Raw genomic sequence first — 17,255 nt, 5'->3', positions numbered from 1 at the left:
TCTAAAATAAATTTATGGGTTATCAGTGTGACCAATACGAAGTTGCCCCAAAACAATTTCTGTTCTCCTCTCTTTTTGAAAAGAAAAGGGCCATTTTTCTATGCTTTTCCTTATCTTCTTATATTTCTTATTGTTGGCTAAGAGAGGGGAGGACAATCTCTCTTGCCATTTCCTCAAGATGTACGACTTGATGGGTCTCATCATATCAACATGTGGCACTTTGGTTACCTGATACAAATTACTCACAGCCACTTCCTTTGCATATCTGTCTGCTTCCTCATTCCCGCGAATTTCGACATGAGCTGGGATCCAGCAGAAACATACTGATTTCCTGCGACACAAAATCCAAAAGAGCCACTCCTGAGCTTTTTGTACCAGAGGATGAATTGTATACAGCTGCTTTAATGAATCTAATGCACTTTTTGAGTCACTATATATTACAAAATCTTTCTTATTCGAGTTATGAATAATTTCTAAAGCTTTAACTATAGCTGACAACTCTGCAGTGTGTATGGAAGCCGACTCAGGCAATTTTGCCTCATGAATTTCATTCCCATGCACAACTGCACACCCAATTCCAATATCAGACTTTGATCCATCAGTGTAGATCTTCACTTGCCCATCATGTTTACTGTCATGCTTCAAAAAATTTGCTTTTATCTCTTCTTCAGACTGTTGTTTTTTGTCTATTTTCTTAGAGCATAAGGAAATCTTGGGAATAAGACATGAGGGTACAGAGGATGGTTTTACTTCAACTTTTTGGCGCTGAATTACCATGTCATTTAAACATTCCGACTGTTTTGTTTGAAAAGGTTTGGAAGATCTTTCACCAAATTTTCTAGAGTAACACTCCTCTAAAATTTTTTGTGTAGGGTTCTCTCGAGAGCTTTTAATTCGCATGGTGTACCGCAACCCAAGCTCTTCTCTTCGCAGATCTAAAGGAAGTTCATGAGAGTCAATGTAGATACTCTCAACGGGAGATGTCCTGAAAGCACCTGTACATATCCTTAATCCCATATTATGTACGATGTCTAATTCTTTTAACCTGGACTTGCTGGCAGATGAATATACCTGACAGCCATAGTACAGTTTTGATTTACATAAGGAATCATATAACTTCAGTAAACTTTTCTTATCAGCTCCCCAGTCGAATCCCGATACCATATTTAAAATATTAAGGGATTTTTTAACCTTTGTTTTTAGAGAGTAAATGTGACTGCGCCACGTTACCTTGCTGTCAAATATTATGCCCGAAAACTTTACTTCTTTTTTTTAAGGAATAAGACAGTCTTTCAGTTTCAAATTAGGAATAGTTTCATTGCAGGTACATCTGGTGAACCGAACTGCCACAGTTTTAGATGAAGAAAATCGGAAACCATGTTCATCAGCCCATTTACTGATGATGTTTATTGTCTTTTGCAGGTAGTTACAAGCTGATACAGCGTCGTATGTGGTGATGTAGATAGCAAAGTCATCCACTAACAGTGAAGCCCTAACTGGAGCAGAAACAGATTTCACAACATTATCAATAGCAATGGCAAAGAAGGTAACACTCAACACCTTCCATCTCATAACAAGAAGAAAACTTATTCCCGACTCTCACTCTAATATATCGGTCCCTTAAAAAAAAAAAAAAAAAAAAAAAAAAAAAAAAAAAAAAAAGAGGAGTTGATAAAGTTTAACATATTGCCCCTGATTCCCATTTCATTGAGCCGTTTAACAATGCCAAATCGCCATGTTGTATCATAGGCCTTCTCCAGATAAAAAAATACCCCTACTGTTTGGCACTGATTGGAAAATCCCCGCTGAATCAGATTTGCTAATCTCAGTAAAGGGTCCAAGGCTGAATGATTTTTCCTGAAGCCGAACTGAATAAAAGATAACAATCTGTTTTTCTCTAAATGCCACATTAGAGGAGAGTTCACCATTTTCTCAAACAATTTACAGACACAGCTTGTTAGTGAAATTGGTCTGTAACTAGTGGGCTAATATGGATCTTTGTTTGGCTTTATGATTGGAACTACTATGGCTGTCTTCCAAAATGTGGGAATGATGCCCGTTTCCCAGATCTTATTGAGTATTTTCGTTACATATATTTTAGCATGTTCTGGAAGATGTTTAATCATGTTGTAAGTTATGTTATCTACACCAGGGGCTGTTGACTCACAAGATGAGAGAGCCTCTCATAGTTCCCTTAGTGAGAACTTAGCATTATATGCTTCATTGTTTATAGAGTTAAATCTAATTGACACCTTGGCATTTTGAATCTTACTGAACTGTGGTGTGTAGTTTTTGGAGCTTGATACGTCAGCAAAATGCTCATCAAATTTTTCTGCAACATCAGCTGGATTTGAAATAAGGACATCATTGACTTTTAAAGTAGGAGCATGTGATGGAACAAATTTCCCACTTAGCTTTTTAATCTTTTTCCATACTAATCTTTCTGGCGTTTTAGAATTGATACCATTTATTAATGGAGCCAAGATTCCTTTTTAGCTTTTCTAATATATTTTCGTTGTTTGGCTAAGGCCCGTTGGTATGTGGTTTTAGTTGTTCCCGAGGGTTTTGCCTTGAATTGTCTATAGCATTCTCTCACTATTCTTCGCAGTCTGCCACAGGTTTGGTCCTACCAGGGAACTGCAGGCTTGCTTGGTTTACCCTTTGTTTTTGGGATATATTTCTCAGCATTATCCAATATAGTTGAGGTCCAGTAATCATATGCATCTTAGTGTGACTCAAATGACTCTACTTCCTGATGTAATTGAAAGCTTCCTTCATACTTCCTCCAATCAGCTTTGTTTTCCTTCCACTTTATAGGAGATTCAGAAGGTATGTTTCTAGCATACTTTAAATGTACGGGAAAGTGATCACTTCCGTGCTAAAGTTCATCTACAGACCAGTTGAAGTCCAAGTGGACTGCAGGTGAACAAATGCTTAAATCTATAGCTGAAAAGACATTAGTGTAGATGTTATGAAACGTCATTGAACCATCATTGTAAAGAGAAAGATCATTATTTAGGATAAAATCATCGATGGTTCTACCTACGGCATTCAAAGCATCACCTCCCCATAGACTATTATGGGCATTAAAATCTCCCAGTGGTAAGAAAGGAGGTGGTAGCTGATTAGATAGTGCCTGAACGTCATTCGAAGTAATCTCTGACCGAGGTGGGAGGTAAATAGAGCAAATAGTAATCTCTTTTTCAAAGCATGCTTGAATGGCAACTGCTTGTAGGTTTGTGTTCAAAGGAACACTTGTATGTTGCACAGACTTTTTAACAAAAATTATCCCCCCATGAGCTTGATTACCATCTCTGGGGTTCATCACAAACATTTTATAATTTAATCCTGGATTGTATAATGAGTTGCCTAACTTAGTTTCTTGAAGGCAAACTACATCTGGATCATGATGATTCAATAATAATTTTAACTCTTCAGAACGAGTCCTAAGGCCTTTGCAATTCCACTGCAAGATAATAAATTGGAATTTTAACTGTGATTCTTGTGCCCAGCCAAGTCATTATTTAGCTGGGCTTTCAAAGTTACACAGCTGAATGTTCTTGGATTTGAAAGTCTCTTAAGTCTGGTGCCTGGGAGACTTTTATTTTTATTGGATGAGGGGGAGTTTGAACATTTTTCCTGCACATCCTGTTTGTTCAGTTTGAGACTAGATTTATCTAAATTTTTTTACTATATTTAAAGTGTCGGCATGTTTTCCCTCCCTTCAGAAGTAGTTGTTTCTGCATATGATTGAGGGGATTGGGAGAGGTCGGTCACACTTAAATTTGAGCAGGACCGAGACATCTTTTCCAATGGCTGTGAGGTTGATAATGGCTTAAATGGGTCATGTAGTGCATTGAATCTGTTGGAAATTTGAGTTTTAAACTCTATAGGAGAGGATGTTCTACATTTCCTTGACTTTGGGGGGTGACTGAAAACTGTCATAAGATTTGTTAAGGTTTCCTTTAGATTTTATTCTCTCTTTGGGCTTAACAGTTGAGCTCAACTCTGAGACAGCATTTGCTTGCAGGTCAGGGAAAGGTTCATCAATCACAGCTTGTACCACTTAGTTGGAAGTTCATTACGTACCAGAGAAGTTGAAATATCCTGAGAGGGTGTTACTTTTGATGATGGATTTAGCAGGCTGATGGAATGCATTGAAAGGCACTCCGCATGCCATTGAATTGACTTTCACCTGCTCCTACTTCCCAGATTACTGGAATATATTGATACAGACCACTCTCAGGTTTGGGTTAAGCCATTTAAATATCGACCAACCCGGTGTTATGAATGATTTGAATATGGCCATGTATCAAACTCCTGTACAAAACCAGGAAAGTATTTTGTGTGCTCTGGTGAACATGTAAAGGACAACTGCAAGGCTGATAAATATTCCCATAACAGTGGAAGCACATGAGGATCCAGCACTTTTGTTAGCACCTCAAACCAAGCGTCTGGCTTCTCCTATGCTGATAAAGTTATTATGAGCAGTGTTTACAACTTCTTGTTGGAAAATATATTGAGGACAGTCCCTCTAATTGGGAGAATGATTGACAGAACAGTGGAGACAATATTTATCAGCCTTGCAGTTGTCCTTTACATGTTCACCAGAGCACACAAAACACTTTCCTGGTTTTGTACAGGAGTTTGATACATGGCCATATTCAAAGCATTTATAACACTGGGTTGGTCGATATTTAAATGGCTTAACCCAAAGCCGCAATTTCCTTTTGTACCTGAGGTCTTCCAAAAACCTTTCAACCTCAACTATCAGAAATTATAAGCCTATGCTGGGCTTAGTATTTATACATAGGGGATTAATCTTGTCTAAAGATAAAGATCTGTCGGACCTTATAAAGTCTTTGGACACAGAGACGCTTAAAGGTCCTAGGATAGTGTCTTGGAATCTAGACGTGGTCCTTAAATGGTCATTGGGACCACAGTTCAAGCCTTTAAAATCGGCTTCTCTTAGAGACCTTAGAAGGAAAACTCTTTTTGGTAGCTTTGTCCATGGCAAAATGACTACGTGGACTCCACTCACTGGAAATAAGAGTGGGCTTTGCTCGAGGTAATGCAGTTCTACGATTTTCAGCAAAAAACGAGACTCCGTCCAAGCCGTGGCCTCATTCTTTTGTTATCAAATGTCGGAACTGGCAGGTCCAGAAGACGAAGAGAGGTCTTTGTGTCCAGTCAGAGCTCTGAAATATTATTTACAGAAAACAGAGAAGATTTGGGGCCCTTCCGATCACCTATGGCGTTCACTGAGGAACCCCTTATGCCCTTTATATAAGAATGCTTTGGCTTTCTTCTTAAGAAACCTGAGTTCCCACACTAAACTGAAAGATTCAGGGTTTGATTCTATTAAAGTTAAATCTCACAAAGTAAGGGCAGTGGCTATTTCTCTTTCTTTCAGTCACAACCTCTCATTAACTTCCATTGTCCAAGCAACATATTGGAAGTGTAAGTCAGTGCTCGTGGGTCATTACTTGTGAGATATTGAAACTATTTGTGACAATTGCAGTACCTAGAGTCCTTTTTTAGTTGCTGGCACAGTGTTGGGTAAGGGTGTATAGGAAGTCGCTCCTTCCTTAGTTATTCTCTTTGCCTTGAACAAGGTTGTTGCATCTTATAGGTAGTCTAAGAGTACTAGTATTATTGTACTGAGAGCATCTGTCAGTCTTTTAATTAAAGTTGAGTATGGTTTTTAGAATTGTTTTGGTGGCGGTATAATCACTGGTTTTGCTATGTTGATATTGGTACTGCACCCTCGGTAGTGGGTGGGGTGAGGGGGGGGGGGTGTAGCCCAGCCAAAACAACATGGAGCTACCGCTATTTTCATAATTCAAGCTGCCGACCGGTTTCGGTTTAGTAGCTTTGTGTCATCTTGTCATTTAATTTATCAATGTTATTGGTTGAATACTGAATGTTATTGTATTAGTCTGTTAGTTTGTATTCCTCCTCTCTGGTGGTTCATTTGTTTAATGTTTTGGTTAATGACGGTTTTGTCTTTTTCATGTTTTGAGGATGTGTGTGTGGCTTTTCTCTCTACCCCGAGTGGCTGAGGGGTAGTGTACTACTCCTGTGGGAGTTTGAAACAGTTGTTCTCTGGACCTTCACCTGGGCGCTTGACTAACCTGCTTTTGCCACTGCTTTTGATTGATTACCACTTGGAGGATTTTTGCATCCTGAATATATATTTTGGATCCACTCGTCTGCAGCTTCAGGATTTATTTTCTGATCATCCTGCTACGTCCTTGGTCCAGTTATTAAAGCCAAGAGGACCTCGCTGTCCAATAGTACAGTATTTATAACCCTCCTTTATATGTGTTAAATACAAACAATTAGTTTGGATCATGGCCTGTTTGTTAATGGAAGTATAGCCAGTGCTGTGATTAGGCCCTTATCTTACAGCCACCCTGTCTTAGTTTCCAGACATTGAGATCTTTAATTTGAGGAGGTCACGGCTTTATATTTCAAAGACCACCTTAGGATATATTTAGCTTGTATTTGTTAGGCTATTCTTTCTTTTTGTCTTTCTCCTCCTTTCTAGGCCCTCTCCTTTTGTGTGTGAGTGTGTTGAATTCTATTGTTAGTTGGGTGATTGATTTCTGTCTTGTGTTCAATTAAGTTTAATTAGTTTTCACATTCTTTGTGCATTTAAAGGTTTAGGTGTCATTTCTGTCTTTATGTTTATGTATTAACCCTCTTACGCCGACTGGACGTATTTTACGTCGACATTTTTTGTCTCCCGTGTGCCGACTGGACGTATTTTACGTCGACTTACAAAAGTTTTTTTTAAATTCGCGGAAAAATACTTATAGGCCTACCAGCCTAAAACTTTTGAATCACGCGCCTTGGGGGATGCTGGGAGTTCACGGATCAAGGTGTTGTTTTGTTTACAATCGTTACGCAGGCGCGCAAGCGCGAATTTCTTTCTTGCCCCACTAAAAAGTATCTGTGACACATCTCGGAAATTATTTCGTCACTTTGACATAATTTTTGTACCATTGTAAATTAGCCGTTACATAAAGTATTATATATGAAAATGTGCGCATTTTTATGTAGAATACAACAATAAAATACTCATGATTGTAGCTTTATCCAGTTTTGAGATATTTTCATATAAATAACGATAAGTGCCAAAATTTCAACCTTCGGTCAACTTTGACTCTACCGAAATGGTCGAAAAACGCAATTGTAAGCTAAAACTCTTATATTTTAGTAACATTCAATCATTTACCTTAATTTTGCAACTAATTGGAAGTCTCTAGCACAATATTTCGATTTATGGTGAATTTATGAAAAAACTTTTTCCTTACGTCCACGCGGTAACTCTTCCAAAAAACATCATACATGCGATTGTGGTAATGTTTGCACCATTTTAAAATTAGCCATTATATAAAGTTTTATATATGGAAATGTGCGCAACTTCATGCACAATACAACTAAAAACAACCCATTGTTGTAGCTTTTATCAGTTTTGAGATATTTTCATATAAATAACGATAATTGCCATAATTTCAACCTTCGGTCAAATTTGACTCTACCGAAATGGTCGAAAAACGCAATTGTAAGCTAAAACGCTTATATTCTAGTAATATTCAAGCATTTACCTTCATTTTGCAACAAATTGGAAGTCTGTAGCACAATATTTCGATTTATGGTGAATTTAGGAAAAAAATAAAATTTTCTTTGCGTCCGCGCAGTAACTCTTCCAAAAAAATCATATGTGCGATTGTGGTAATGTTTGCATCATTTTAAATTAGCCGTTACATAAAGTTTTATATATGAAAATGTGCGCAATTTTATGTAGAATACAACAATAAATAATTGAAGGTTGTAGCTTTTCTCATTTTTGAAATATTTGCATATAAATCACGATAAATAGAAAAAAAACTACGTTCGGTCAACTTTGACTCTACTGAAATGGTTGAAAAACGCAATTGTAAGCTAAAACTCTTACAGTCTAGTAATATCCAGTCATTTATCTTCATGTTGAAACAAATTTGAAGTCTCTGGCAAAATATTTAGATTTATGGTGAATTTAAAAAAAAATCTTTCCTTCCCTCCGCGCGCGGATTCTCCGCCACAAATCTCCGAAATGTGTACGTCCCATTCTCGGAATATTTGCTCAGTTTCATATTAGGCATTTCATAGATTTTTATATATGAAAATGTGCGCAATTTCATGTAGAATAAAACGAAAAATATTTGAAGGTTGTAGCTTTTCTTATTTCCGAAATAATTGCATATAAATAATATATATATAAAGAAATTCGACATTCGGTCAACTTTAACTCGTCAGATATGGTCAAAAACTGCAATTGTAAGCTAATAATCTTACAGTATAGTAATATTCAATCATTTGTCTTCATTTTGAAAGAAATTGGAAGTCTCTAGGATAATATTTAGATTTATGGTGAATTTTTGAAAAAAATATTTGTTTACGTCCGCGCGTTACGAATTCATGCATTATTTTGTGATAATATTTTCTCTGTGTTGCTTTTATCGTTTTACAATGTGTTATATACCAAAATGATCGCAATTCAGTGTACATTACAACAACAAAAAAGTAACTTGTTATCTTTAAACGTTTTGCGCACAGCGCGATTTGAATACAATTATATATGAAATTTCGTTTTTGCGCTATCATATATCGCATTATTTATATATGATAATGATAATTTTTTTCATTTCTGATGGTTGCATACTAAACTTCAGGCAATGACAAAAAAAGGAGCCAAAAATGAACTCTTAATCTTGAAAACTAAGCGCGCTGTGATTTTTTGAAAAAAATATTTTTTCCGCTTCCGCGCTCACTCCGAAACCCCTCCGGCATACGGGAGACAATTTTTTATTTACGCTCCGGCGTGAGAGGGTTAAGTAATTTTTCTCAAGTGTTTATTTTCACCCCTGAATTGGTTTTGCACACGTTGGTTTATGGTAGTGTGTTACCTCACCTACTGTGAGTTTCGTATCCTATATAGTGAATACATGTGGTGAATACTGTAATTTTACAAGTGTATGTTGTGGTGGTAAAACAACCCATCACACTATGTAACTACTTGGTAAATATGTATACATCAAATCTTATTTTATTATAAAAATGTCATTTCTTTTAGTCTTCACTCTGACTTTTTGTTGTGGCTTCTATAGGCCAAGTGCCTATGTAACTTAATAAACAATTTTCTAATTTTAGTCCAGAAATATTTTGGTTAGTTTCCATGGTTAGAAACCTTGATCAACTTCCACTCCCAAAGAAAGAGTCGAATCGAGTCAAGTTTGGTCATGATGGTGCTTATTCTTTTTCAGTTTCCTAAGTGGTATTAAGGCTTTAATACCACTTTGACTTTTGTAACTTGGATTTTTCTTAGAATAGTCCACAGCCATGCCAGAAGTTGTAGGGAGGTTAGGATTTATATCCATAAAACGAATAACAAATATCAACCAAGATGAGGTCCCTCTAAACATGGAGACCCAACTGGGTGAAGAGCAATACTAACAGTGGTAACTGTTCTGGGATCCCCACCTGGATATATAATGGACTTCCCCTATTTGTGTTCTTGGCATTCGTGGATTTTTCTATGGACCATATCTACCATTATTCGCAGGAAATTCGTGTATTCGTGGTATTTTACTATGAGAAATATCAAAAAATTTCTGGTGTTTTTTTTTTTTTTATCAATTTCATCATAAAATAAACTTTGTGATAAACTATTCAAAAAAGCAGGTATAAACATTTTTAGTGGGTTTTTCTTGAGTTTTAACTAACAAAATAAGCAATTTTAAGCGTTTTTATAGGGGTTTCAGCTATTTGTGGATTTAGCTATGAGCAGGGGGGTCTGGTAGGCATCCCCCGCTAATACATGGGGAACAATGTACACCATACCCTCAGTGCCTTAAGGTTTGTATGGTGTTTTTATGTTGCATGGAACCAGTGGTTATTCAACTCAACCCTCCTTCAAAGTTAGAAGAGAAGTGGTTTCGTAATTCACTGTCACGCAAACGTCCTCAACGAAGGGAAAGTTAAGTATACCTTAGCTTAACCAGACCACTGAGCTGATTAACAGCTCTCCTAGGGCTAGACCAAAGGATTAAATTTTTTTTATGTGGCTAGGAACCAATTGGTTGTTCAGCAACTGGACCTACAGCTTATTATGGGATCCAAACCACATCATACTGAGAAATTAATTTCTAATCATGAGAAATAAATTTCTCTGATTCTGCATTGGTAGCAGCAGGGAGCAAACTCTGGCTACCAAACTGATAGGGGGGTACGCACCCACTCATCCAGTGAGCAACTTGGAGGGAAGGGGAAAATTTATATGAGGAGGTGTAAAAGAATAGCAGGTCCCAATGTTAGGTTGAATCCACAGTAGAGAAAGTACATAAAGAGCATGCTCTCCCTGCAGTGGATCTGTAAGCTCCTACCTCATCAAGGGGTTGGGATCAGGGGGTACATGCCTGTTTAATGTTACAGGTTTATGCAGTATTGACAAGGTAAGGTGAGGAAGGGTTTGTAGATGACCTTGAACACTTGTTGATTTTCTACTTGCTCTTATCCAGATTTCAGAATTATCTGAAAGGGTCTGGCTCCATTAATCCAGATAACTGAATGATCACTGTACTATATACAATTCATAAAAATGAAAAAACTATGCTCTGATGGTTAGGAATACTGTGCTGGCAGAAAGAAATATTGGTAACACTGCTGACAAACATAAACAGGCAGAGAAAAGCCAAGTGGGGGGAGGGGGGATGAGGAGGAGGTGGGAGGATGCTGCCATGGAAACAGTTGCCAGCTGGATGGGTGGGGAGGGATAGCTGTCTTTGACTTTTTAAGCTTCTATTGGCACATCATGCATAACCGTTTAATACTGCTTTTAATTGGTTGATACGAATATGTTGTTCAATAATGTAAAGTAGAAGGTGTATGGTCGAGCAAGTATTCATGTTTTTGTAAGCTTTCCCCCCTATTGGTCAAAATCTATATAGTACATTACTATATGTAAGTACATAAATGTGGTTCTTTGCTTTTTATTGGATCATAAACATTTGTATTACAAACATTTCTTTCGCTTACTTACTAAAGTGTTATATTTTTTAATGTGTTTAGGAAAAATATAGAAAAAAAAGTGATACCCATGTTATACAGTAGTGTAATGTATGTCCAGTGCACCTACTATATTGAATATCGGGTAAGAGAGAAAATGAGAAGTTTGCTTTCTTTAGTGCAGAATGTACTTTCAGATGTTGATTGTGCTTTGGCAAAACATGAAAAGTAAAGTGAAACCCATGTTATACGGTAGTGTACTGCATGTACAGTACACCTACCATATTGCATGTTGGGGTAAGAAAGAGAAAACGAGGTCTGCTTTCTTTTGTGTACCCCAACATGCAATTTGGTAGGGTGTACTACTGTACTTACCGTACACTACGGTATAAAATGAGTATAACTTTATTTTTCAGTTTTGCCAAAGCACAACCAACAAAATCTGAAAGTACATTCTGCACAAAAAAATGCTTACTTCTCATTTTCTCTCTTACCTGATATGCAATATGGTAGGTGCACTGGACATAATTTACACTACTGTATAACAGGAGTGCAGGCAGTCCCTGGCTTAATACAGGTTCGGCTTACGACGTTCCGAGTTTACGACGCTTTTCAATTATATTTATCAGAAATTATTTCCAGGTTTATGACACACGTTCCAGGGTTACGATCTGGCAGTAGAAATATGACTCCAAATATGCAAAATAATCAATATTTGAATTTTTTTTCTTTTTTTTTTAAATGCAATAAAAATGCAGTTTACATAGTTTCTCATACACCCAAAGCAATACAAATAAGGTTTTCTTAGAATTTTTGACAATTTTCCGACTTCAATATTTTTCCTAAAAACATTAAAAAATATAACACTTGCAAATAAAGACAAAACTTTCTCTCAAATACATGTGTGTGCTGCCAAAACTGCTTATGATGGCCAGACTTGGTATCCTAAAAACCTAAACCACCTGCCTTGATTCTTCTGATGATTTTAAACATCATATGAAGGGTCAACACCTTCCTTACTCACTTAGGATGACATGAGAGAGAGAGAGAGAGAGAGAGAGAGAGAGTAGAGAGAGAGAGAGAGAGAGAGATAGAGAGAGGAGAGAGTTAGAGAGGTAAATTATAAAATTCTAAAAATTCAACTGACAAGTGGAAAAATCAAATGTCATTTTGAAACAAATCAGGTAAACTTGAACTAAAAAAAAAAAAAAAAAAAAAAAAAAAAAAAAAAAAAAAAAAAAAAAAAACAAAAAAAAAAAAAAAAAAAAAAAAAAAAAAAAAAAAAAAAAAAAAAAGAGTTGAAAGAAACAAGACTAAAAGCAAAATCGGTCCTATGCTAAACATACAGTGGTACCTCGACATACAAAAGTCTCAACTTACGAAAAATTCAAGTTACGAAAGCAAATACGAAGATTTTTTTGCCTCTACATATGAAAATAGTTCAGCTTACGAAAGGTTGTTGCTATAAGTCCCGAGATTCCCCTGGACCACCGATAACCATTTTAAAATTAGCGCGCCGCCAACTGAGAAGACTCGCCACCATCCTCCCGCTCTCCCATTAACCGGTTCCTGATGTTAGTCACCGCCATAAGATCCTGCTCTCCTATTGGTCAGCATCTCTCCCATCGTGCATCTACGTAGCGGCGTTCTTCGGTCACTCGAAGCAGCATCGTTTGTACGCACGGGAAATTAGTTCGTTCTATACGATTTCGTTCATTAATATAAATTTGTTAGTGATTTCGTTGTAGTACTACTTTATCGTGTTGTGTGAGAACTTTAGTACATACGTATACTACTTAACTTAATTACGTACAGTATATATGTAGTCATGGGTCCCAAGAAAGTTGCTGAAGTTCACAGAAAGAAGAGGATCCTTTCTATGCAGACAAAGATGGAGATCATTAAAAAATATGAAGCTGGCATGCGGTTAAGTGTGATCGCTAGGGAATACGACCGAAATCCGTCAATGATAGGCACCATCCTTAAGCAGAAGGAAGCCATCAAAACAGCTACACCTTCCAAGGGCGTGAATATTTTGTCTAGCAAGAGGAGCCATGTGCACGACGAGATGGAGAGTCTGCTTCTTGTCTGGATAAAAGACAAAGAAATCGCTGGCGATATGATAACCGAGACGGCAATCTGCCACAAGGCCAGCGCTATTTTCGGCGATTTGATTGCCCAGGCCGAAGACGACGGAGGAGAAGGGACATCAACGCCAACCCCCGACTTAAAGGCTTCTCATGGGTGGTTCGAAAAATTCCGGAAACGGACTGGCATCCATTCACTGGTGCGGCATGGGGAGGCGGCCAGCTCGGACACGAAAGCAGCTGAAGCCTTTATTAAGACATTCAACGAGATGACGATCAAGGAAGGCTACAGTTCTCAGCAAGTCTTCAACTGTGATGAGACTGGCCTTTTTTGGAAAAAAATGCCTCGTCGGACGTACATCACGAAGGAAGAGAAGAAGCTACCAGGACATAAGCCTATGAAAGACAGGCTTATGCTCGCACTTTGTTCCAACACCTACTTGTGTATCATTCGGAGACTCCTCGAGCCTTCAAAGCCCACAAAGTGCTAAAGGAGAAGCTTCCAGTGATGTGGAGGGCTAATGTGAAAGCCCTGGGTAATGAGACTTTTGTTCACCGAGTGGGTAAATCTGTGTTTCGGCACGACAGTGAAGAAATTCTTGGAAGAGAAGCGCCTCCCTCTGAAATGTCTGCTGTTGTTGGACGATGACCCTACTCACCCTCCTGGCCTCGAGGAAGATATCCTACCGGAGTATTCTTTTATCAAGGTTCTTTATCTTCTGCCTAACACCACCCCTCTCCTCCAGCCCATGGACCAGCAAGTGATATCGAACTTCAAGAAGCTGTATACGAAACATCTTTTCAAGAGATGTTTCGACATCACTGATACCACAAACCTCACCTTGCCTGAATTTGAAAGGAGCATTTCAATGTTGTGATATGCATCCGACTCATCGATGAAGCTTGGCAGGAGGTTTCGAGACAAACCTTGAATTCTTCGTGGAGGAAACTCTGGCCTGATGCCGTATCCGCCCGAGACTTCGAAGGATTCATTATGGGCGAAGCTGGTGCAGATTCAGAAACAGTTGACAATCCTGAAACTGTTTCGCAACCAGATCTTGATGAGATCGTTGCACTCGGCAAGTCCATGGGGCTGGTCATCGACGAGGACGACACCAATGACCTTCTCGAGGAGCACCAAGAGGAGCTTATGACGGATGACCTGAAGGAGTTGGAGGCCATGCAACATAACGTCGTTCAAGAAGAGTTCTCTAGCAGCAGCGAGGAGGAGGAGGACAACCCTATGACAACGGCAGAAATTAAGGATGCTCTAGCTGCTTTTCATAAGGTGCAATCATTTGTAGAAAACACACACCCCAGAAAAGGCTTACACAGGTCGTATGCTTGCGCAGTTCGATGATGTTTGCCCGAGTTGTTTTACGAACATTGTGAAAAGTAGGCAGAAGCAATCTTCCTTGGATAGTTATTTTTTAAAGAGGCCTTTAGTAGGAGTAAGCAAAAAGGAAGATCCAATTGATACTATGAAAAAGCAGAAAGTTGAAAGTGGTGAAGAAATTGAAATTTTGCAAAAAACGTAAAGTATAAAAAAAGTAAAAAAAAAAAAAATGTAAAAATAAAAAAAAAAAAAAAGAGAAAAAAAATTTAATTTTAAGTTTTTTGTAAAGTTAAGTGTTACGGTTTTGTTAATGTGTTTCGTAAAGTTTAGTCTATGTTTCCTGACATTTTTAATGTGTTTCGTAAAGTTAAGTGTACGTACTAACAAGTTTTCTGCCGTTTGTCCTCCTCTGACGCCACTTTCGGAGATAGCTTCACTCGAAAGGTAAGGTTCCACATTTTACTACATATGTACGTATGTACGTACAGTATTTCTTGTATACCATGTACACTAATACACTTTATTTACAGGTACTATGTAGTGCATATTAGTAGTGCATATGAAGTTAGGTATTGAATGGTCCAAATTGTTGTATTTCATTGTTTATTGGTCAATTTAGCTTTATTATAAAATTTACTGGGGTGTTTTTGAAGGGCTTGGAACGAATTAGGCAATTTACATGTAAAATGCGGTTCAAGATACGAAAAGCTCAGGTTACGAAGGCCTCCTCAGAACGGATTAATTTCGTATGTCGAGGTACCACTACTTCCAAACAATTTACATTACTGTATATTCTTCACAACACAAAAAAAAAAAAACATTTTGTCTCAATCACTTACTCCAATATTAGGATCAACAAACTGGGTGCGGGCATAGCGAGTAAGCATGTTAATGATGACTATCTGACCCCACTCTTCCACATCAACAAGCAGATTGCACAGCTTTCGATAATTTTTGTGGATAAGATCAATACGCTCTGGGCAGACCTGTGGAAGAAAATATATTAAGTATAACATTTATGTAACACCTCTCAATTCTTGAACAAGTCTACAACACATATTTCATATATTCCATGAAGAAAATATAGCACCTGCACTTTGTCAAAACTCAACAGTATTGTTATTAACTGGACATATTCATTTCTCCAACTAGTAATTATCACAAATAACTAGGTCAACAAAATAAATTAATAATAGTACTATATTGGGAACACTATTAAAAAGATTTCTTCATAATACCAATGTAAGAACATTAGCACCTGAATAACAGGATTAGTAATACTATTTGATACGGTCTTCAAAAGCAGATCTTAAAGCCGTGCATCATGGATCTTGGCTGATTACCTTTAAAACATAGATTAATTGATTACAGCTACTAAAACTGGTGTCACAACAGCTAGGTTATTATGCTGTAATAAATTAAAATAGGAGACTGAAAAATAAATATATATATGCAGTTCTCCCGTTCTTACACACTTCCCACTTACTAGTTTCATTTTGTTGTGGAGTTTTGTGGAACACGTTATTCACTTGTTTATGGGGGAAATTTCACTAATTTGCAGATTTTTTCACAGAGCAATATTCACTAATTACTCTTTTCATTTTATTTTATGACTAAATATATTTTTTGATAAAAAAAAATCATTTACTAATTTTTGAATATCAATATTAGACAGCAAAATATCAATAGTAAAATGCTAAATTAAAAAAACACAAAATCACATAACAGCTTACCAACGTACATAAACGCCCCAATTCTCTCTCTCTCTCTCTGAGATTATATTACTGTAGTGAAAAGGGATTTTGACGAAGGAAAAATCTATTTCTGGGCAAGGGCCCGTGTCGCTCAGTGAAATGTCCCTTTAGCACACATTTCTAAGGTAAATTAATGCTAACATACCAGAGAAAAAAGCTAAAAGGGAAATGCCAGAATATTCTGGCTCGCTCACCTTATATAAAAGGTGTTGGTATGGTTTCTGGGGTGAGTGAAACCACTACCACGGGTCTCTTACCATTTAGATTCATCCCTCTTCGAAATCCCTCTACCAAAGAGAGGCCGATGCAAGGCCCACCCCCAGCTACAACTACTACTAGCGCCTCCGATGCTAACACCAGCGCCTCTACCGGCATCCTTTTCGTTAGCACCACTGAGGCGGCGGAAGAGCATCCAGCCGAGGTAAGCACTTACGAGGAGGGCGCGGGACACGCCCTTCCCCGAGCCAGTGAGAACCCTCAGGTAGGAGGGAGACTGTTCCTCTTTCGTCACAGATGGAGGTTCAGCAACTGGGCACAGAGCATTGTGTCCAAAGGTCTAGGATGGAGCTGGACCATAGGTCCTCCTCCATCCAAAATTTTCTATCAACAGCCAACAGCGTAATTGAGAGTACGCCCAAGAACTCCTTTTGGATGATAGAACATACTGTACAGTATCTGAAATATTCACTAATATTCACTCATTTTTTTCCAGACTGCATGGAAAATGTGAATAAATTAATCTCTCTCTCTCTCTCTCTCTCTCTCTCTCTCTCTCTCTCTCTCTCTCTCTCTCTCTCTCTCTCTCTCTCTCTCTCTCTCTCTCTCATATGACCTAATGATAAGTACCAATTTTCAATATTAACATTCAATAATACTAAATACCTGGGAATGATAGGAAATGATGTAAAACACCTAGAGATGAAGGACACGATCAAGTAAGAATATATATGCAGACTTAGCGCAATAGTACTCAAGTCGAAACTCAATACCGGAAATATGATTAAAGCCATAAACACATGGGCAGTA

General features: G+C 37.8%; 1 protein-coding gene across 3 annotated transcripts in view; it reads right to left on the bottom strand.

Annotated features, from left to right (window-relative positions):
• Positions 1–17,255, bottom strand: part of LOC135218244 (AP-3 complex subunit beta-2-like) — a 694,745-nt gene that overhangs the window by 325,934 nt on the left and 351,556 nt on the right. For all 3 annotated transcript variants that reach the window (XM_064254405.1, XM_064254407.1, XM_064254406.1), the window contains one exon: positions 15,315–15,461. In XM_064254405.1, coding sequence (XP_064110475.1) covers positions 15,315–15,461 — 147 coding nt within the window. The remainder of the gene's footprint in view (positions 1–15,314; positions 15,462–17,255) is intronic.

This window comes from Macrobrachium nipponense, chromosome 9, assembly GCF_015104395.2.
Source record: "Macrobrachium nipponense isolate FS-2020 chromosome 9, ASM1510439v2, whole genome shotgun sequence".
NCBI classification, from domain to species: Eukaryota; Metazoa; Arthropoda; class Malacostraca; order Decapoda; family Palaemonidae; genus Macrobrachium; species Macrobrachium nipponense.
This window is presented reverse-complemented; position numbering and strand designations above follow the sequence as displayed.